The sequence below is a fragment of the Pithys albifrons genome, chromosome 14 (assembly GCF_047495875.1).
Source record: "Pithys albifrons albifrons isolate INPA30051 chromosome 14, PitAlb_v1, whole genome shotgun sequence".
NCBI classification, from domain to species: Eukaryota; Metazoa; Chordata; class Aves; order Passeriformes; family Thamnophilidae; genus Pithys; species Pithys albifrons.
Window position 1 is genome coordinate 5322900 of NC_092471.1, and position 22388 is coordinate 5345287.

Genomic DNA, 22388 nt, shown 5'->3' on the forward strand with positions numbered 1-22388 from the left:
TGGGAATATTTGCTGTTCTTTCCACTCTGCTGTCATTGATACAACTTTGTTATGTATTTCCCAGACTAGGGAAGTACTTCTGTGTGCCAGGTTTGAAGGCACAGAAAGATTTAAGTGTCTTCCCCACACTCCTTAAGTTTCACTGTTCAAATGGTGCCTTGTTGTCTCTCATTATGGGAGATGAATTCAGAGGAAAAGTCTGTCATGACTTTTGTGATTTCACATCTGCAACATCCTTGCTGTGTGCATGTCTGAACCAGAGGGAGAAGAGAACTGGGGGAGCTTTCTGGGAGCTGCAAAGTGTCAAACAGCAATTCTGATGCAAATGTTATTTAATCAGAAACAGTTTTGCTGTTCATTATATCTGATTACTAAGGCAATTAAAATCACCTTTTAACTACCAGTATTACGATAAAGGATAGAATGAGCTTTCTCAGTCCCAATTAGTATTGAATTAATTGTTTTGAAGACATATTAACATTCTTTCCTAATGAGATGAAGATAATGGAAGTGAAGTTCTGTGCTAGTGGTTGATGGATATTCCTACTTTCCCTTTTCAAGTGCCCTTATATAAGAATTCATAAGCTATTTTTCCAGACTGGTATGCTCTAGTATGAGCAATAATTCTGCTGGGTTTCCTTCAAGTGCTGTTCCACTTGCACTGACTGGTGCAGGATAGAATTCCAGAGGTTACTTTTCCTACAGTTTTCTACTGATTCTGTGCTTTTCTGGTTGGTTTGTCTTCCTTCCATGTCCTTCAGCATATGCACACAGAAATCCAGACTAAGATTATTACAAGTTATATGTTGTTTTGTCAGTGTCTTACCCTTAATCATTTGGATTTCTATATTGGTTGGTGATTGCAGGGGGTACCTGGAGTGGTAAAACTTGGGGTTGATTTGCATTTTAAAGATTGTTAGTTGATGGTGCTGGATGTCAATGAGGCAAGTGTTACAATCCCTTTGGGAAGTCATTAGTTTTCATATTGATGTCGAAGGTCTGTTTGAATATGCTGCACACTCCCTGCAATCTAATATTCACAGCAAAAAAAAGCAGATTGAGATTTACATTATGCTTAACTGTGAGCATCTCTAGAACAAGGAGGAGGTTTGAGTTTTCTTCTTCAAAGCAAAACTGCATGAGTTGCTAAAAAACTTTTCAGATGTGTTTGTGCAGGAGTTTGAAGCCATCTAGAGAAAGGGGTGTGTGCCAAAATTACTTGATATGGGTCAGGAGAAGCTCAAGAGAAAAACAAATAGATTTAAGTATGAACAGGAAGTTAGAGACAGATTACTACATCAAATTGAATCTCACCTTTAAATATTTTGCAGTGGAAAAGTTTGGTTCTGTTAAAGAATATGGCATATGGTACCTTCCAGTTGAATTGATTTAAGGGGGTGGGTTGTCAGGGTGAGGGGAAAACATTAAACTTCATTAAATTGGGGTAATTACAGATGAGGAAAGATGGAACAATTGGATTATTTCTTGTAAAAGTAGCTTTCTTGCAAACTAGTTACTGAACAATAACTAGTGGTTAATTTGGGTAGGTTTTATGCAAATTCAGCTTCCCTTTTCCTTGGAGAAATTATTTGGGGTGGGTGAGGTGGGGTGAGGAGCAGAAAAGCCCTTGGCTCTGTGTAAGTGCTTGGTGATAACTAAAACATCCCTGAATTATCAACAGTTTCCAGCACAAATCCAAAACAACCCCATACCAGCTACTGTGAGGAACATTAGCTCTATCCCAGTCAAAAGAAACACTATTTAAAAAAAAAAAGTAAAAAGTCATCAAGAACATATAAGAAATCCCCTTTCCTCAAAATGAGTCCTCAAAGCTCATTTTTTCCCTAAATTATTGAAGCAGTTGTTCAACTATAAGGAATTTTTAAAAGAAAATTATGAACTAATGCTAAAATCATTGATGATCTTGTTCTGCCTTATGTGCCAGCTGATCACATAAATGAAAAGTTGTTTAGTCTGTAACTGAAATGTGGCCTTCAAACCTGATCAGAACTTGATTGCAAGTGCATTTAACTGGTTGGATATCGTAGCTTGACATTGGGTTTCAAACTGTCTGTTTGTTGGGTTTTTTTTCTGAGCTGCACAATCTTTTCCTGCCCACACAGAGGCATCTTGTTCCCATCTGTTTCTCAGGTATCCAGGCTGCATCCTGGTTGGGTTGGAGCAGGTCCTGCTGGCAGGGGCAGCCCCAGAGACAGGGTGGGTGCCCTTCAATGGAGCCCCTTCTGCCCAAGCACACCTTGACCACTGGCACATTTGCTGAAAGGGAACAAGTGTGTGCATTTCAAAAACTGTTTTCAATGACATGCCAATACAACAAAGCACATTTTTTCTCCTTCTATAAGTTTCATGTAAGCCTGAGATCAGTTTATTGTAAACAATATGGTTAATTGGTGTGTAAGCAAGGATTTGCCTTGTTTTCTAAACTGACATGAGACAGAGGGTCACTTATCTGTCATACTGCCCTAACTCATTCTTCTTTAATTAAGAAGTAAATAAGAGTCATGAGACACCACTCCAGTGCAAACTGCCGAGGAGAGCTGCTTCCTGCAGATATTTATTATGCATGCAAAATGAATTTAGCAAATGAATAAAATGCAAATATATGAGGAGAACACAAAAACACGCTTTCTGAAAGGCACTGAAAGCTGACCTTTCTAAGTGAATATATTGCAATTAAAAATTCTGCTGCTGGTTATGAATAAAAAGTCTTGTTTAAAAGTTTCTACAGGACACAGACTTTGAAAAGTGCTTAAAAGTTTAAAGCAAAACAGGGTTGTGCAAGATATGAATAGAAGCATAATTTCGAAACCCTGCGGAGAAACACTCAGAGTGTGTGTTGCCTAATGTGGTATTTGACTGGACTCTTTCAGTAAGGGCCCAAATTTAGGAAAAATATCCTGTGAAGTTCTGTAAACTTTTGCCCACATGGCTGTGCAATACCAACACTTTTTATTAACTTAGATTAGTTTGAATTAGTGTATTTGTAATAATGACTAGCAGATGTTTTGCAAGTGCAGGTGGAAAATACTAGAAAATAGAAGTGCAGCAGCAAAATATATGGACATTCCTGTAGTAATCAGTGCAGGTAATAAAAAGGGAGGGCAGCAAAACACTCCAGAAACCAGAGCATGTTCCCAGGGCCTCTCAGAGCTCTGAATCTGAACTAAGGAAACCTGATATACAGGACATGGATCATATTTGGGCTACACGGGCTGAGCTCTGTGGCTTCAAGTGCAGTGCAATTTCTGTGGTTGTAAGTCATTCAAGTAACTTTCAAAAGCTCAAGCTCTTTTAGTGTTTGCTTTTACCATCAATAGTTCCACCCCAGTCCTTATATTTCATTTAACAACAGTGGTAGTTATTGGGAGTTTTTAATGTTCTAGTTCCCTTTCTAGTGCAAACTGAAAAAGCATCCCTGAGCAACTCTGCAGGATGATGTTTCTTCCTACCTTTCTGAGAGGTGATAATATGCTAAGGACTGAGGTAAAGCTGTGTGCTGTGGAGGGCACAAAAATACCATTGGTGTCTCCAGGTTTCTAGTTCTCCAGTCTAAACCAGAAAGTTGTGGTTCTGAATCTGTTCTCTAGTCTGTTCTTGAAGAAAGTAAGGATGTATTTTAGGACAATTTGGTGCAGTTGTTTAGAGGAGAGAAACTCCCATGAAGTTGCAATCATCAATTGGCCACTCCCAGAGAAGCAAGTTCAGGAATGCTTGTGAATTAAACAAGAAGTTTAGGATTCCCATCTTTATGTAAAGTCTACAAAAGAGCTCTATTTATGAACAGTTGTCATCCATAGTTCAGGTTGGTCCCTGATGGGAGCATCAGCACATGTTTTCTGGTGTGATCTGTCAGCACTGCTCCTTTAACTGCAAGAAGGATTTTTAAAGCCTCACAGGCTACAAACGACTGAACATATTTCCATTTTCAACTTGAACAGTTGTTTGTAAAAAATTAAGACAAAAAAGCTGTGGCTTTTATCACTCCTCAGGCTGACAAAAGAATGACCCTTTACCTGTGTATTTTTCAATTTTCATTTTAATCTTGTAGGTTATAAATAGATAACATTATTTTACATGTAATATCAGGAGGTGTGAATGTTGGGGCGTCTTTTTGAGATTTAGAGGAGATTTGTCAGAAAGTGATAAAGAAATGTAATATTGACTAAAAAGATTCTAAATCAAACCTAAGGGTGACATTTCACAACGTGCCAGCAGTGACAGCAAAGGGAAATGTTTTCTCTTCATCTCTATGTTGAAATGGTCCCTCTATTTCAGAGGACCTCTTGAAACAGAGAAAATGGCCACAAAAGCTGGTGAAAGATTATGTTTGCTATATGAAAAATAAGAGAAAGTAAACATTCTTCATCATTTGCAGGTGTTTGTTTTCTCCCTTTAACAACACTGTCCACATGGTTAATTTACCAATGTACAGATTATGCCAAAATAAATGGCCTACCTGTGCTGAGGAATCTTAGTTCTACATCTCTGTCAGGTGCAGTCATGATGCAGTCCATGGGCAGGCTGTTTCAAATAATTCTTTTTAAAAATGAAGATACTTTAACCCCTCTGCTGTGCTGCAGAGGCAGGTTAAATGTCAGCTCTGTACTTATTTGTGTTGGGTTAAAGACTTGATGTGCCTCATCTCTGGACTGTGGTAACTACTCGAGCTGGTTTTCTGTGAATTCTCATACACTGGATACATCACCAACTCAGCAGATGGTAATTCATCATTGTTTCTTTACTCACCTTTTTATATTGGAGCTCTGGTCATTCCCTGTTGCAGAGCTCTTGACTTGCCCCTGGAGCTGCACATGTTTGTTCTGTTATTTCAATTGATTTTATTATTCCAAATCTTATGCATGTTCTCATCCTCCAAAATGTTAGTATTTCCTATTTGTATGTCATGTGTTGTGATGGCAAATCCACTGATTAGGTTTTCAGAAAAAAACATCTGACGAGCTCTCATTTGTTTAAGCTTCCTGTCAATGAACAACCTTTTGTTGTTATCTGGCCAGATATCTCACCAATGACCATCTTTTGCACGTTCCACTAATGAATTAAGCAGCCTTTATATCAAATGCTGAACACCAGATAAATGAGAAATTTTCTATCCAAATGAAGTGCAAGGTATTATGTTAAGAGAATCATAAACTGTACATTTAGTCTAATATCTGAGGCAGAACTGCACTGCCATTGTCTTCAAAACTCATTTCATAGAATCAGAATCGATTGGGTTGGAAAAGACCTCCAAGATCATCAGCTCCAACCCTTGCTCCAACTCCAGTCCCTTTACCAGATCATGGCACTCAGTGCCATGGCCAATCTCAGTTTAAAAACCACCAGGGGTGGGGAATCCACCCCCTCTCTGGGCAGCCCATTCCAATGCCTGATTACTCTTTCTCTGTGTAGAATTTTTTTTCTGATCTCCACCTTAAATTTCCCCTGGCAGAGCTTGAGCCTGTGCCCCCTTGTCCTATTGCTGAGTGCCTGGGAGAAGAGACCAATCCCCACCTGCCTAGAACTTCCCTTCAGGGAAAAGGCTTTTCGTGCTGCTGGGCCAAGACGATCTTAGTGGCTTGTTCTTCAGCTGAGGTTTTGCTTTTTTCTTACAAACAAATTCTGCATTTGCCGTTCTCAAGCAGTAGCAGAAGGTATTTGGTCATTTCAAATGGCCTGTTAATCTCTATAATTAAAATAGAGATTTGCTATTTGCTTCCTCATCAGCTGAGAGGGCTTTCTCTAAGCTGATTTGTCATTCCCCATCCGTGGCCGTGTGTCAGTGCTGTCCCTGCCCCAGGCCTGTGCTGCTGAAGGGAAAGGTTCCCCCAGTCCCATCCCTGGCACCAGGCACTGCTCCCTTTGGGAGCCTGTCTGTCCCCTCCCACCCTTCCACAGAGCCACATCTGCAGGGGCTGATCTGATTTGCTGGGCTTACCAGACATCTCCTTTTTGAACTTGGCAGTCTCATTCTAGAGCATTAATGTTCAGAATGTTAACCCTTATGGCACACTAAGTCCTATTTGGTTTTCCCTTCTTCTGTTTCCTTCACCAGGTCAAAAATGATGAAAAGCTGAGGTATCTTGATATTAAAGATTCCCTGCTCATCTCAAATGTGACTTTATTTGTTCACTGCATCATATTTTTTTTTGCTTTGTGCCTCAGTTTGCTTGGGGCTCTCCAGCAGTTTAAGAAGCCATAATAATGCCAAGGTCATGGGTTCAATCCCTTGTGTGGGCCACTGACTTAAGAGTTGGACTCGATGATCCTTGTGGGTCCCTTCCAACTCAGAATAGTCTGTGATTCTGTGATTATTTTATGGAAGAAGAAAAAAGTTATTTTTGTCTTTATTATTATCATTAAAAGTGGCCAGAATCTGTTGACTAACACTGGTCTAAATTGTGGGACCTGTGAGAGGATGAGTATTTCTGTAACCTCATAAAAATTCACCCATTTTCAAAACAGACTAAACCAAATCTGCAGTAGAACATTAGTGTGAAATCCAGATTAAAACAAATGGGGCTTGTGGCTAACACATCAATTAATGATTAAGAATTCTTTTGCCTTTTCAGTCCTGTTTAATACCTGCAGTGATTCTGGCTCTTTGCTAAGGCTAATCAAAGCAAATTGCCAATTTTTTTTGCATGTGTGCACACATTTGCTCTCTCTTAATTGCTTGAGGCCAACTTGGAAAAGACACAACGAGGAAGAAAATTACTTGTTCCAGGTGAAACTCCTTTCCTTGTGTACAATGAAAGATATCTAAAAGAGAAATAATAATGATGTATTTTATTTCTGCTGACAGAAATGTTGGAAAAAAGTTTTTCCATTTTGAAACTTCTGGCAGTTTTTGTTTCTGGTTTGTGTCTACAAGTTGCTGCAGGTGCTATAAAAAAAGGCAAATAGGAGATGGTAATATGCAAAGTATTGCAGCAATAAATGTAGGGAAAGACTGAAATTTCTGTTGAATTTTATTTATGAATTTTAATGAAGGCTCACTCGAAATGCAGTTCTTTGTCCAGTTCCCACTTAATCATCCAACGCCTTTGATTAAGATGCAGAGCTGAGATCAGACCTAACATGAATTTTACTTTGAGAAGTTCAAAATCCCATCACTGTGTTACAGCTTCTTTAATACATGTGCCTTTATACTGTGTATTTTAGTATCCCAAAAATAGGTGGGTTTTGGCAGTTGCAGTAATTAGCAGGTAGAGCAGCACACTCAGCAAAAAAAGAAGTGGAAGGCTGCATAAACATTCAGGAAGTATTGAAGGATTTTTGTCTTTTTTAATAAACTCTGCCAACTCTTACTTTTAATGAAGATCGAATAATATTGTAATTTTTCTACACATAAAATATTCTACCATATTAACTAGTTCTGTGGATTGCAGTCACAGTCATTAAATGTTTCATGCCAACTTGATGTTTATTAGTTTGGACAAAGTGTGTTCACAGACCTTTGATTTTGAAGATAAATTTAATACCAAGACAACAAGGAATCAATGAATGAGCATGTGTAGGATAAGAAGCACAAAGAAAAATAATTATGTTGTACAGCTTACACAAAATTCTGGCTTTATATGTTGAGTGTGAATTGAGAGAAGCTAATTTACTTATTTATTTTGTGGGAGCTTAGTTGGTTAAGACTTTTAGATGGAATGTAATTAAAACTGGTATTTCAGAGTCTTCTGCTGGTTGCTGCTCTTGCTCTGTTGTTCCCTTTCATCTTACACTGGGGAGAACTTTATGTATGTGTTCTATAGCATATAATAGTTTCAGTTACATTGATGTATAATTTAAATTCATCATGTAGTTACACTGATGATCATCATGTAGAAATTGGAACCAGGTACTGAGGATTGGCATGCTCTTATATCAGCTCTGGATTTAGTCTAATAAGCCTGAATGTAATTGAGAACCAGGACAAAATAGCTTATTCATTAATAAGGTGCTTTTAAACTTGAACATTTGAGAGCTTGAATGTGCATTTAACCTCCTACACTTGGTGTGAGTCAGAAGTTTTTTACTGTAATGCATTTTTTTTTTACATAAAGTAATGATCTTCCCATTCAGTGATGGGGAAATTTATATTAACTTGAAGTCTGAGAGATGTGCATAAAATGCCCATCTACCTGCTGAGTCTAGCCTATATTTTAGTTCTGGGTTATAGCATAGATATGGGAACATAAAGAGGCATTCAGCAGTAGTTTTGTAACAGTGCAGTTCTTTGACCTCTATTTCTCATGCTGCTGAATGCTGCTATCAACTGTTATTAACAGACTGAAATGCAAAGGAATTTAAATGCTGGAATATGTAAAACTAAGTAAGTTTTCTACTCAGATTTCAGTAATACACCATAAAGTCCAGCAATTTAAATGCTGCAGGTTAGCTTGGCTATAAAAAAAAGCAAAATAAAAAATTTAGCAGAAGTAAAATTCAGCTTTTAAGAAACTTTACACTCTGTGATTCTCCCCTCTTCCTTCTCTCCTTATGTTACCTGAAGACCATGCATGATTTGATGTTAGATGTGGAGCATATGGCACACATTGTATAGATAATTATTTTTTGAAGGAGTTAGTGAATTCATGAAGTTGGTAGGCAGCATATAAAGTATTTGCTGTACTACAATATTGAACATCCTGCCATTCAGCGTCATCAGATTTTCCATGTGTATTGATGAAATCAAAAAGGGATGACCTATTTCCTCTTCAGAACAGTTTTAAAATATTTTAGCAGTGAAGCAGCAGTCACTCACCAGCAGCTGCCTATCTGCAAGCTGAAGATGTCATCAATAATGCACGAGATAACATCTCCAGGTTGAAAGAACAGTAGGATTGGCATCAATTTTGCTTAATAGAGCATCATACCCAAAGCAGACAGTGACACCTGAAGCACTGACAGCATCCATTATCCTAAAATCTGTGTGTGTCTCACTCAGAAGCATTATGTAAACTTGACAACACTTGTGCTTTTTTTTTTTTCTCAAGTCTGATTTCAGTTGCCCTGAGATTAATCTGATTTTTCCCCTGTTCTCAGAGGGTGATGAGACAGGAGTGATGGACAGTCTGCTCGAGGCCCTGCAGTCGGGAGCCGCTTTCCGAGACCGCAGGAAACGAACCCCGAGACCACAAGGTAAGGAGGTGTTTTCTGGAAACTCTTAGCTATAAACCAAGTTGTTTTGCAAAGGTTTGCCAACAGTTTTCACTGAAATCCATTGGGATGCTCTTTGAGCTACTGTGAAAACTCAGCATGCCCTGTGTGATCATGGACTGGGAACTTGTAGCTCTGTGTTCAGATAAGTACGTGCTCCAAGACATGGTAAGGGCTCTTGTTGTGTTTGAAATGGCATTGAAATGTTCCTGCACAAAGTATGCTTGTCTTAATTGTTAAACCCCAAAGTATAATTAATTTATTATAGGTGGTACCATGAAAAACGTCAGCTTCTTAACCAGTAGGAATTTGGGTGTTCAGCTGTTTCAAGCACTGGTGCTGGATGTGTTCTGGTTTGGAAGGAAGTTACAGTGGTTTTAGTCTTAAAACTAAAATTACATTAAGATAGTCTCACTTTCCTGAAGAAGACAAAGATATTGTACAGAGTTTAGTCTGGTTTACTGAGCAATTGCTTCTTCCTGCAAAGTTGATTTTGAGCAAATGTGAGAGGAAGTGAAGCTTTAGTGAATTGCATTTAGTCTGCATTTACTTTTCATCAAAGCTCATGGTAGTATTTTGTCCTGTGCAATTTTTCATTTGAAACATGTCTTACAGTAAAAAACACAGTCTTACAAACCTACAGTTGAAGTTATTTGGCATAAAATCAAAAGTTTGTGTTGGAAATGTGCTTCTAAATGTTTGGCCAAGTGGAGTCATCTTATAAATAAGCCATGTTTATCCACCTAAACCTCAGTGAGCCGGGGTTAGATTCCTGTTGGATGATGATTTTTTAGTTTTTAGAGGAACAGAAGAGTAAAGGCAAATTTCTTTCTATAGTGCATAATTATTTTTAATTTGCCATATGTATGATCTTATGAAAAAAAAGAAAAATAAGTTACTTAATTTGTTCATACTAAGAAGTGAATTCTGCTCCAGTTCCAGTATCATTCTTAATTCAGGGCTTGTTTCTGCTCTCAGATCAGACGTGAAAGAACTCCTCGATCAAAATGTGGGGTTCTCCATATCTGCAGAAATATCATTGTGAGAGGTGGTTTATCTGTATTGTGACTTGAGGAGAGATTTTTCACCAAGTGGTGACAAAGAAAAGCTTCCCAGGGACCAAAGGAAATTGCACAAAATCTGCTGCAGCTGAGAAAACCAAGATGATGATTGAACCAGGGTCGAAAACCAGGGACTCCTGCAAGAACAGGGGACAGAGCTAATTAAAAATCCCTTTCATTGCCCTTCTGTTTTATGTAGTTACTTTGAATTCTGTGTTTGAAATTTCATTGTATCAGTTGATATTTTGGTCGGATCTGGCTTTTACTTTGAAGGAGCTGATTGACTTTGGAGGACTTACTGTGAGAGCAGGACCAGGTCATGCATTTCCCAGCTCTGGCCACTTGTATGTCTTCTGTAAGTGGGGAAGACCATTATGTAAAATTTTCATGGATAGCTAAAAATTTGGTAACAAGGCAATAAATGTTAGTCAAGTACCTGATTTAAATTTTCATGTAAATTTTCTCATGTGGTCTAGGAACATACATGAGATCTGGTCTGTAACTTGTCTGCATACCAGAAGGTGCTTGAAAATGTGGCCTTGGCATTTCTCAGCAGTGAGAAATAGCATAAAAAAGCAGGGACCATATTTACAAACTTCCACATATCTCCTTCAAAATGGAAGGATCAGTGACAGTCTCCTCACTGGTGCCATCAGTGGACTCTGAGTGTTCTGCACTTTCACCCAGGGACATTTTGGTGAACGGTTCTCTCTGTGCCTCCTTTGGTTCAACAAAGGGAAGAAAAAGTAAAAAAAAAATGCATGGAAAGAAGAGGTTGGGGGATTTCTGGGCTTGTTGGGTGACCTGGTTGCCAATGTCGTGGTGCTGTCCATGGGCAGTGCACTATTAGGAGTGTTCTGTGCATTACTGAGAGCTTTCTGCACTCCCTCTGTGACCAGCCTGGATTCAGAGCACGTGTGGTGGGGGAATAAAAGGGAAAAGTTAGACTTGCACAGTAAAGTTTTGAGCTTGAACTTATCTTGCATGGTCTGAGAAGAAAAATTGTTGTTTCCTGCCTGTTTGGACACTGATCTCATTTTTCTGTGTCAGCTGTGGCTGGTGGTTCAGTTTGGATCAAAACCAACTTCTGATTACTTACTTTTGAAGTTTTGTTTATTACTTGGTAGCAGGTGGCCCCCACAGAAATATATAAAAAAAAGAAAGAAAACAAAAACCAAAAACTCTAAAAAAAAATCACATAAACAAGAAAAAGCCCCCTAAAAGGGAAAATTTGGCTTCTGTGACTTAACAAAGTAAATTTCAAGAAACAAACTGTAGCATCACTATGTCGTTGTGCCAGACACCTGCCCAGTTAGCCTGGTTACAGAGGGCACTGCTGCACCTTGTAGAATATATTTGTGCTTACCTGGCCATGTCTTTAAAATATTTAAAGATTAAAAGACTGGTGGCTAAGAGGTGGAGACAGGGAGTGGTGCTACAGAAGGACTGCTCAATATTGCAGTTTTCCTGCTGGCCAAAAAAACCCAAAAAAACATGGTGAGTTTGGAAAAACAAATCTCATTTAAAATGTGTTTTACTGCATTATGTTTGTTTGCTAAGCCTGTAAATGAAAAGCTACACTTTAATGAGTTGCATTACAACCATGGACTTTTCCAGTAAAAATTGTTTTGTTATCAGGTCATGGAAGTAATAATAAAAAATTCCTGTCCCCCTCCCCTGGTTTTTCATTTCATTGTACTCCTGTGTATTCTTTCTCACGAGATTTTTCAATGTGCAAAAAGTTTCTGTGTGGTTTCTCTCTCCTAAGCTTTTTCCTATATCTTTATTGTTTCTAGCTACTGGATTTTAAGTAGAGAGATTGTCCTTTCAACAAAATTGCTTTGCCTTCAGAGGCTATACAATAATAAGTAGAAATCAGTTTCTAGAAATGTTTCTTCCAAAAATATACTTGGGTTTTGCAAGTTTGCCAATATTGGTGTAATAAAGAACAGTGTTAGGTGGCATTTATCACAGGGTACCCATTTAAAATGTGCATCCAGCATTACTGTTGCACAATTATCCCTGCCCTTTTTTCTGGCCTTGGGATATGAAATTATTAAAAGAAGACTAATTCAGGAATATTTTATATCTAAATTAGTTTAAACAAATTTCTGCATGGAGCTAACTATTCTGTTAGGGTTCTTTCTGTTAAGCATCTAAATGTTTTGCCACAGAATTTTTTTTAAGGAATGTTAATAACCAGTGCCCTCTCCCATATATCCAAACTATGGCAACCCTGGGCCACGATTCCTGCAGGCTTTCACTGCTGGGGGTGCAGTTCTGGGAGGAGCACAGATGCAGGTTCTTCCTGGTAGTACACACGTTTGGGGTGATTTTTAATGCATGCATCAGAATCAAACAGTGCAGTGGGACGTGTGGCAGGCACAGTTTGGGAAGTTGGATGTTCCTGAGTGGCTACACTGTCTTTACTATTTCCTCACCAACAGCACACCTTGAGAGGGAGGGGCAGAGAATAAACCTCCTGGTTCAGATTCAGCATCTCATTTAACCTTTCACGTGAGCCACATGAGGGGTTCCAACTGCTTGTTTAACTTTTGCAAGATAAAAGGAGCTGAGACAAGACTTCTACTATGTTTTAATAACTTCTGATAATTTTCCTATGGTGTTCAGACACACACATATTTTATCTAAAATCGGGGTTTGGGTGGGTTTTTTTTAAAAGTGTAGGTACATATTTTACATGGAAGTTCATCAGATGGCTAATAAAAAGCTTATATTTTTAAGTGTTGTGTCTTCTGCTTGAAGACAGAACTGTGCTTTAAGTTAAAGGCTGACTTTCTCATCTGCCATGCTAAACTAATTTTATCTTTGCATTGACTCTATTAAATAAAATCTTGAGAATTAGTCAGGTTTCTGGCTGCACAGTCCTTATTTTCCTAAATCACATTCAAATAAAACTCTTCAGTCAAAGCCTTTCTGCTTTTCTGAAGGCATCGAGTCATGTTGTGAGTTGTGCAGAGAAGCTGATTGTTCCCATTACCTCTGTGAGCTGATGAGAACATTCTCAGTGTTCAAATGCAGAGCTGTGGTAGGTGCACTTGATTTGTGCTCAGCTCAAATGCTGTTGGGTGGCCTTGTTTGCCACCTTTCAGATGAACAGTGTCATCACCTTTAGCATTAAGTATCTTCATAGAAGTTGGAAATGTCCAAAATGGACTATAAACATGCTAGTCTCAAATTCAAATACCAGTATGTATTTTAAACTATTTCTTCATCTTTTCAGATATTTTTCCTTTGAGAAGCTGAGTATTTAAAAGCATGTTTGCTACCTCAGTTGTATAATGGAGAGGTTTTGCTTAGAGCCAAATATTGTGGATTAATGAGACTTACACATGATCCAAGTGCTTCAAAATTGCCACATCTATCATAGCAAGAGCTAAACAAGGATCAACAATAATAAACATACTCATTTTGCCATCACAGCATTATTGTGAGATTTAAGTTTGCTTCTATTTTTAAATATAAATATGGGCACCGTTCAAACCAAGTCTTAGCAAATTACCTTAGTCCAGAGAGCTCCATAAGCAGTCCCAAAGCTGTTTAAAAATAGGTATTTGTGGTATAATCTATTTTTACTGTATATGCATTTTGGCTTATGGTTTTTGTAATTAAAGGAGTAGTGTTAAGTAATATATTTTTGGTGGCTTAGCATGAAAGAAATAGCTGTAGCTCGTGGAGGTTTTGCTTGACACTGGGAGGTGTCTCTGCCCATGACAGGGGCGTTGGAATTAGATGATTTTTAAGGTCCCTTTCAACCCAAATCATTTTATGATTCTATAACATTTCAAAGGAATTCTACTTACAAGCAGGATGAAGGAGAAGTGGTAAAAAAGGGATTAAAACAGACCTTAACCTCCAGCCTGCTCAGCCTGGATTCTCCAGGTTTTCAGATGGACGACACCTTTGAGCTTGCAAGGAATGAAATGGCTCTGGAAACACCTCATGGCCATTAACTGGATGGGCATAAAGAAAGAAGTTCAAGAATTCCACCCATTTACATAATTGCTTTCACCTCTGTTGGTGAGTTACCCTTCTCCGAAGCAAGTGCTGGTGATTGACTAGTTGTCTTTGAAATTGATTTTCTGAACTTGGTATGCAGGAGACTCTTCCTGTGTTGACACAGAGGATGTAAAATATTTATAGATGTTTAGTAAACAAGGCAGACAAGTGGGACTGTGAGCTCTGGACTTCATGTAGATATTGCTGCCACTTTGTCTATTTCTAAGTTGTCATTTGCAGTTTATTATTTTTTTCCAAGACTTTCCAAAACTTTAATTGAATATATGAAAATATGGCATATGCACATCCTGGAAAATGTCCTTCAAGAAGATGGTGTTATGTAATTGTAACTAATTGCCTGAGTATGTTGTTCATCTAAAGCATTTCATAACTTATATTGGCTAAGGAGAGTTATGTACCCCTTGCTTTAATTGGTGTAAGTGCTTCAAAATGCATTTCAGTGTAATATGACAAGTTTTCCCTGGAAGTTCTGGAATAGTGTTCTGTTAAATTGTACACTGAAAGAATTGGAACTTTTTTTCAAGTTTTAGCATTTTTAAAAAAATCAACACTGGTGTTACTTTGCTCATCAAATCATCCTAAAGCCCAAAATAGAAAGTTGCACATTTTGTGCACATTGTGCATTAATGATGATGAGAATTCCAGGGCAGTGCTGGGGGTTGTTCTGCAGCCTCGTGCCATTTGTGAGGTGCATCCTGACCTTGTGCCAACCAGGTGCAGGGCTGGGCCAGTTCCTTCAGACCTTGAAACCAAGCGGTATATTTATTTCTTTAAAGTTGTTTTTGTTTCATCACAGAATTCTGCAGGTACCCAGAGCAGCTGTAGAGGTCAGACAGATTATATATTATGGAGTTTCTTTTTCTGAGAAGAGTTGACTTGGCAGAGTTGCTTCTGAACCTACTAAAATCCCTTAGAATTCCAAAAGCCTTTTGAATGTCCTATGCTATGAAGTGGATTTTTAGAAATAAAACAAAGCTTTTCTGAGACTCTGGGAATTCTTCATCAGCCTCTGAAAAGAGTAATCCAGGAGGAGGCTGCCAAGGGCACGTGCTGGAATTTTGTATGAGTTGGAAATCACCCACCGTTCTGAATTTATTTATTTTTTAATTCACACTGAATCTGAAAACTGTTCTATTTTAATGAGCTATGTCCTGCTGGATGGTAAGGCCTACATTTCCAGAGAATGATGGCTGAGTTTGGGCTACATCTTTATGCAGTAGCTGAAGTTGGAGAAACTTCTTTTACACGCAGAGAAAGGATATTCATGCATTAATTTACCAACTACATGAGTAGTAATGAACGATATGCAAGGCCAACTTAATTTGCATTTGGCCATTTGAATTTTCTTTGTCAGTGCTGACACTGTTATCATGCAATTATTGAGAAACACTTCTATTTGAAAAATTTTCTCCCACAGTACTGTTTACTGAGGTAAAGCACATTGGCTTTAATATTTTAATATATATACATAATGAATGGAAAGGAAAGAGATGAAAATCACTGTTGCAGTGTGTGACTTGGCAGAGGATTAATTTAGCTGACATTAGGTCCAAATGGTTATTTTGTAGATAGGGAGGCTTTCTCCTCCATCCTGTTCTGGGCACACAGTGGAGGACTGACAGCCCTCCAACCTCAGCACAGAGACTGTCCCAGGGTTCTTTCCAGGGGTTGTCACTGAACTTGTAAGAACTTAATTAGTTTCCTTCCTGCAAAGACAATATTTACCCTCTGGGTTATGATGTAACAGAGCAAATCATGACAATTCTAATTTTCTTGTTGTATTATCAGGAGAAAATAAGATTCTCTGTTCAACACACCCAAAGTAATAGTGTTTAGTTACAAGGTACTGATACCATCTCACCAGTAGATACATATTAATAGTCAGGCAGTTGGGTGAGAAGCCAGAAGCTCAGTTGCCTTAAGTCATTTTACTTTCTTGATGTTTTTAGTTTAATAATCTGTTACAGGATAAATTAAAGATCTCAGAGTGTCCAGTGACAGAGGGACAGGTAGAGGACAGCAATCCCCACTGGAGAATGTGGCTAAAAAGATTTCTAAAAACAAGAGAAAAGCTCTGCAATGAGAAAGGGGTTAGGAGGACACTGCAGAATATAACCTGCCAACCTCAATTTTTAAAGTTTTATTTTTAATACTTTCTTCTCCATTTACTTTTCCATTTTAAGTCCTTGATTCTTAAGAAAACAATTAAAAAAATCAAGAGGACTTGAATGTACTGTACCATCTTTGTCTTAAAAGGCTTTCTCCGGCAACTTGTGTGTTTTTACAGTACTTTATTCGAAATACCTTTGCCCTGGAATCAGTCTTTTATTTTCCTACTACAGTCAGTTTTCAGTGTTTGAAACTTCTTACCTGGGGGCAGGTTTGTTAACAGCAGCCTGATGGATTCCTGCCCCACCCCTCGGTGTTTTATTCTGCAGCCAAACAAGAGAGGAAATTGGTGGTCTTGGTCTGTATTTATTGTGTTGTCTGTCTGCAAGTCTGAAAGCCCCGTGCAGAGGTGGGCACTGTCCCTTCCATCCATTAACAGATGAGAAACCAGTGCCCCAGTTCTGCCCTCCCTCAGAACCAGCAGTGATGCTGAAAAGCCAATATTGCTCTGGCAGTATTTTTTATTTTACAGCTGTAATAACTGCAGTGATTCAGGCTTGCTTTGTGGCTGGCCCAAAGCTTTGTTTGACTCTGGAGGGTCTGCTCTTCATGCCCCAAGCTGTGCACAAGCCCAGACTCTCTGGCAGGCTGAGCAGGCAGTCAGTGCTTGTGCCAACCCACTGGGCATCTCTGGGCACAGAAACATTCTCAGACACAGCTCTGTTGGCTCCTGAGTGACCTGCAGTGTAGCAAAGGTAAGTTCATCTGTCTGCAGAACACCCAGTAGGCACTTGTTTCATTTTCCTTTTTGGAGGAGTTAAAAAAAGAAAAAAAGAAAAGAAAAACAACTCGTATGTGAATCAAGACAATAAGTTAAAAAGCATTCAGTGGTGTCCTGGTATTTCTATTTTAGGAATCCTGAAATTTGCACATAAGTGTTCTTGGGGCTTAGCATGAGATGGTACATCATAATTACAGTGGGACTAGAAAAATGTCTCTGCAGCATTCTGAATTTAATGCATTTTGTATACACAAATACCTGGAAAGAAAAAAGTTGAAATATTCAAACCAGACAGAAGTGTGTAGTTCTCAGCTCTCCAGGGAAACATTCAAACTGCTGATGTGTGTTGGGGGACAGATTTAGATTTAGACAAGATGGAAGGAAGAATTTTTTATTATGAGGATGGTGAGGCACTGGCTCAGGTTGTCCACAGAGGAGGGAGGTGCCCCGTTCCAGGAGCCATTCAAGGCCCTGAGCACCCTGGGCCAGGGGAAGGTGTCCCTGCCCATGGCAGGGGTGGGAGTGGCTGACCTGTAAAGGTGCCTTCTACCCAAACCATTCCATGATTCTATGAAAATACAGCATGACTTTCAGTTTAGGAAAGGGTCACACTCCAAGGAATGCCATCAAATTCTGCCAGCACAGTGCTTAAAGGGGAGAAAGAAGCTTTTAAGAAATCTAAAATGTTACTCTGTGTGTGTATTTATAAAATGAGATGAAACTACTCATGGTTCAGTTGACGTGACCATTCTACTCAATGAGTTTGCTTAATGTAAACAGAGCAAAAGTCCTTACTGGGGGGCAGTTGTCAGGGCAGTGACAGAAGGACCTGGAACAGGCTGTTGTGGGAGTGTTGGACGTGGTGCTTGTTGCACAGCCCAGACATTTGCTGTGCATTGCACCCTGTTCCCCTCAGGAGCTGACCATGTCTCTGTCTCCTGATAAACAGCTCTTGCTTGTTTCTTGCAGAGAAAGGGAAATCTTGTTTTGTTTTGCCAGCTTCTTCCTTGCACACCTTGTTGAGTTCCACTGTGTGGTGGCTTCGGTGATGTCTCTGACATGCTCACCTTGAGCAGTTGGTTGAAAGCCTTTTTCAGATAAGTCAGCTGAGACTGACTTGAGGCTGTTGCTGGTTTTCTTCTAAAAAGTTTCACCAACAGGGATGTAACTACATTTCCCCCCCAGTTTTCTGTAGGTTGGTATTTGGGACAGCTGAGCAATTCAGGTTCAGACACACTTATAAACACTTGTCTGTCAGTATTTTATTCTGTTCACTAACTTCTGTAACTCTCATTTAGCTTTTTTATACAGAACATGGTTTCTAGACAAACATTAATAATTTCTGGTGGAATTGCACTCTAAGTTTTATGCTACTGGTCAAGTTTCAATATTCCTATTAAGATTTCTGTGTAATTTCTGATGTATTTTTAGCATACTCTGATGAATGATTAAGCTACTGAACTGGTGAGTACTGTTGCAAATACAGGATCAAAGAATGGTAGTCAATGATAAGCAACAGAAAATATTATGAAATGTAAGAATTTGCCTGTGAGAAACCAGAGTAGTTTAGCTGAGGAAGCAAACTCATCTTAATTAGAGTTATAGATAAGATTTTATATGATCTGTGTTATTTTTTCCATGCTTAAACTTTTGCTCTTATTATGGTGTTCATTAGAGGCTTGCTACACAAAACCATAGTTTGATCTTCAGAGCTTATTACAAGTGGAAAAAATTACTAATTTTGTGGTATAGATTTTGTAATATCAGCTCAGCCCATTTTCGATTGCTTTTATGCTTGTAGGAATTTTGGAGGAGATAATTTTAGGAAGGTATTTTGTGTATTGTCAGGTTGTTGGCTGGTTTTATACTATGATTTTTTGCATCTTTCTGCAAAGCCTCTTTGGCCACTTATTCATAATATGTTGGGCTTATAAGGCTGCAGGTCTGACTTTGCATGGCAGTGCTGTCTCAGGTCACAATTCCCCCTGTTGTGCTGCAGGCAAGTTTGGGTTTCAGGAACCATATTGAGCCCTGGTCAGTCATCATTTTAAACACAATTTCATGTTGGTATCTCCATTACATTCCTGGAACTGTAGCACAGGTGGTTCATCTCATTATTGCCCATTATTGCCTCCTGTAATGTGGCTGAGCCGTTCCATTTGTAATGTTCGTAGTTCCAAAATTGCTCTCACATCCTAAAAACCATCCATGCTGCTTAATTACAGGACATTTGTATTACTAGACTGTTTCAATTTGAATACTATTACATTTTAAAGGGTGCTACAATTAGGGTGAAGTTATTTTTAATGATGACTAAAACTGGGTATGAGATATTGATGATGTACATTAATAATAATTTGAATAGTTCTCTATTTTGAGTAACTAATTTCAAATCCTAGAATTCCCTTTTATTTCTGTAAAAGCAAGACACTGACCCTGACAGAGTTAGTTTTATTTAGTCATCTTCAAAACACACTGCAGAAGTTAACCTTTGGTAGGATTTGTTGTGTTTGTCTCAGTAGATCTCTGCATATTCCACACCTGATTTCTGTTTTGGAGGGAAAAGTGGTACAGTCTGTAAGATTTTGTGACAACATTGTAACCAGTCTATTTATCAGTGTGTGCTTTAGCTCTTTTACCCTCCCATGGAAGTATGAAACATCTTAATATTGTTATTTAAAGCCCATATACATACTGTGCAGTGTCTTCCAGATGGATGTCTAAAAATAACAGATACTGGAGTTCTCACTAGGTCTCTATTATATTCACTTTTCATTTTCTCTGCAATTTCTCTATTTTTTCTTCCATGTTTTGTTGCATTAGGTATTTCTTCTGTTGTTGAATGGGATTCTATTTAAGTAACTTTAAGTTGGGTGTATAAAATTGTACAACAGTGTCTCTGTGCCTGTAATTCCATGAATATATTACTGGAGTGGAGTGTCAGCCTTCCTGCATTTCTTCCTACAAATTTAAGTTACAAATTGAAGTGGACAAATGGGGGAAACGATCAGTTATTGTGGGGAGGATTTTTTTTTCCATTTTAAAGGGAACAGATTTCTAAAATAGCACAATGGAAGAAAACCTTGTGTGTTCCTGAGAGCATTCCCACAGGAGTTAATCTTCCACAAGTGTTTACAGGGAGGTTTTTTTGGAGGCCTTGGAGCTACAGGGGGATCACTGACTTCCCAGACAATGCCCAAGGCAGAGCTTCAGTTCCACCTCCAAGGGATGGGAAGGTTCCTGGAATGGCAGTTCCTTGGGCCAGCTGGGGGAGCTCAGCTGACAAGGGCATGGATTGCACTGTTTTCCTCTGTAAAACAGAGGGAGAAATAATTCAATACTAAAGGGATAGAGCATTTTTTTGTTCTATGATCAAATTATGTTGTCAGCATGTGGGGACTGATTAATATCCAGCAAAACATTGAATCAATTATTTGGAAATTAATGAATTATTTCCTTACCAAAACAAACCAAAACAAACCTAGATCTGATGATTCACTCCTGAAAAAATATTTCTGTCAGACATTCTAAAAATGCTTCGTAATTTTTTTACATGTAAAATGTGTTCATTTGAAAATGGATTTGACAAAAGAATATTTTATTTTTAGATCTTCTTTATTAGAGGGAAAACCTTAAAGGGAGATTTACTAGCAGTTTCATTTTTTTCTCCTAATGAATAACCACTCTGAAGGAAGCCAGAATTACGTTTATGGAATCTTCTGAATATTTATTTTCTGTTGAAATAATATGGAGACCATTACTAAGGAATATACATATCAAAAAAAGATATCTGAAGGCAATCATGATTTTGTTTTAAAGCAGAAACAATTTATCACCTAAGTGAACAAAATATGAATCTCTTTCTGAGTTATGCTTAAACTTGTTAGGAAAAACTTTTAAAATGTATTGTTAAAGAATTGGGAAGTTTTGTAGCACTGAGGGGGGAGAATTTAGAGGTATGTCTGAGCTTTTGAAAAGCTGTTTTAGCAGTTTGCTGGAATTGCATTTATGTTAAAGCTCTTATTGTTAGAAAAGTAATTGAAAGGGTGAAACATTTAAAGACAAAGCAATCCAATGGAGCATAAAACCTGTACAGAAATTGGTCTTCATTGTATGGAGATGCAGCCCAAGGTCTGCGAGGGCTTCTGTAATTCCAGCCACACAGAGTAAAATATGGGATAAAAGATATCATGAGAGAGAAAAGCATAAAAAGCTGTTGTAGGTGATGAGTCTCAGTTGTAGGTACTGAAGTCCTGGTGGTGCCTGCCCGGTCCGGAGGAGCCTGGAGGGAGAGAGGGATGCAGGGATAGAGAGATGGTTGGAGGGATGCAGGGAGGGAGGGAGGGAGAGAGGGAGGGATGGATGCAGGGATAGAGGGATGGTTGGAGGGATGCAGGGAGGGAGGGAGAGAGGGAGGGATGGATGCAGGGATAGAGGGATGGTTGGAGGGATGCAGGGAGGGAGGGAGGGATGGTTGGAGGGAGGGATGGTTGGAGGGATGCAGGGAGGGAGGGATGCAGAGCTGCTCTGGGCACACACAGATCTGCCTGGGAAAGTGTCCCAAACAGCTTCAGTGCTCTTGGTGTGTTGGGTTTGTGTTTGTCTTCCTGAATCCCATAAATGATGAGGGCTTTTGCTTTGCTGGCAGATCCCAGGAGCATTTAATGTTCAGACAGCTCTCCGAAATTGGCTGTGTGACTCCTTTGCACTGAAGCTTCACATTATGTCAAGATTGGTTTTGAATTATCACTGATGCTTTTCTGGATACAGGTCATTACTTGCCATCCTTTGTAGGTTTTGTTCTCCTGCAGAACTTCAGCAGTAATGCTCTGTAATTTCCTGTGATTGTTTCAGCCTTGCTTTGGCCACATACCTGCAAGTGTTATTTACCTTCAGGATGAATACAATAAGCTGTCATAAATAAAAGTAAGACTTAGCATTAAACCAATTATTATAGAGCAGAGGAGATGACTAACAATACATAAAGCAGCTTGTGTTTCTTACTAAGCAATTGCTCTCGTTCTGTTGGAAACATCTTAGAGCACCACATTTTTTATGCTGATTTCCAGGCAATTCTCCCTTTCTTGGAGTCCAGTGCCTGATTTTGGAGGGTGTTGTGCCTTCCATGTCAGTACTGGCATCTTCAAGATGCAAGAGGATTCTTAAAGGATCACTGAAATATCAATCAGAGAGAAAGTTTCTGCAAAATACCGATAATAAGGCAGTGT

The 22388-nt window shown here is 38.8% G+C and overlaps 1 protein-coding gene across 5 annotated transcripts in view; it reads left to right on the top strand.

The window, feature by feature from the left end:
• The window catches only part of DIAPH2 (diaphanous related formin 2), a 197873-nt gene that overhangs the window by 130817 nt on the left and 44668 nt on the right, over nt 1-22388 (top strand). For 4 of the 5 annotated variants that reach the window (XM_071569711.1, XM_071569712.1, XM_071569713.1 and 1 more), the window contains one exon: nt 9055-9150. In XM_071569711.1, coding sequence (XP_071425812.1) covers nt 9055-9150 — 96 coding nt within the window. Of the gene's footprint in view, nt 1-9054; nt 9151-10146; nt 11916-22388 lie in introns of those variants that run through there. The other variant, XM_071569714.1, reaches the window with a different exon arrangement.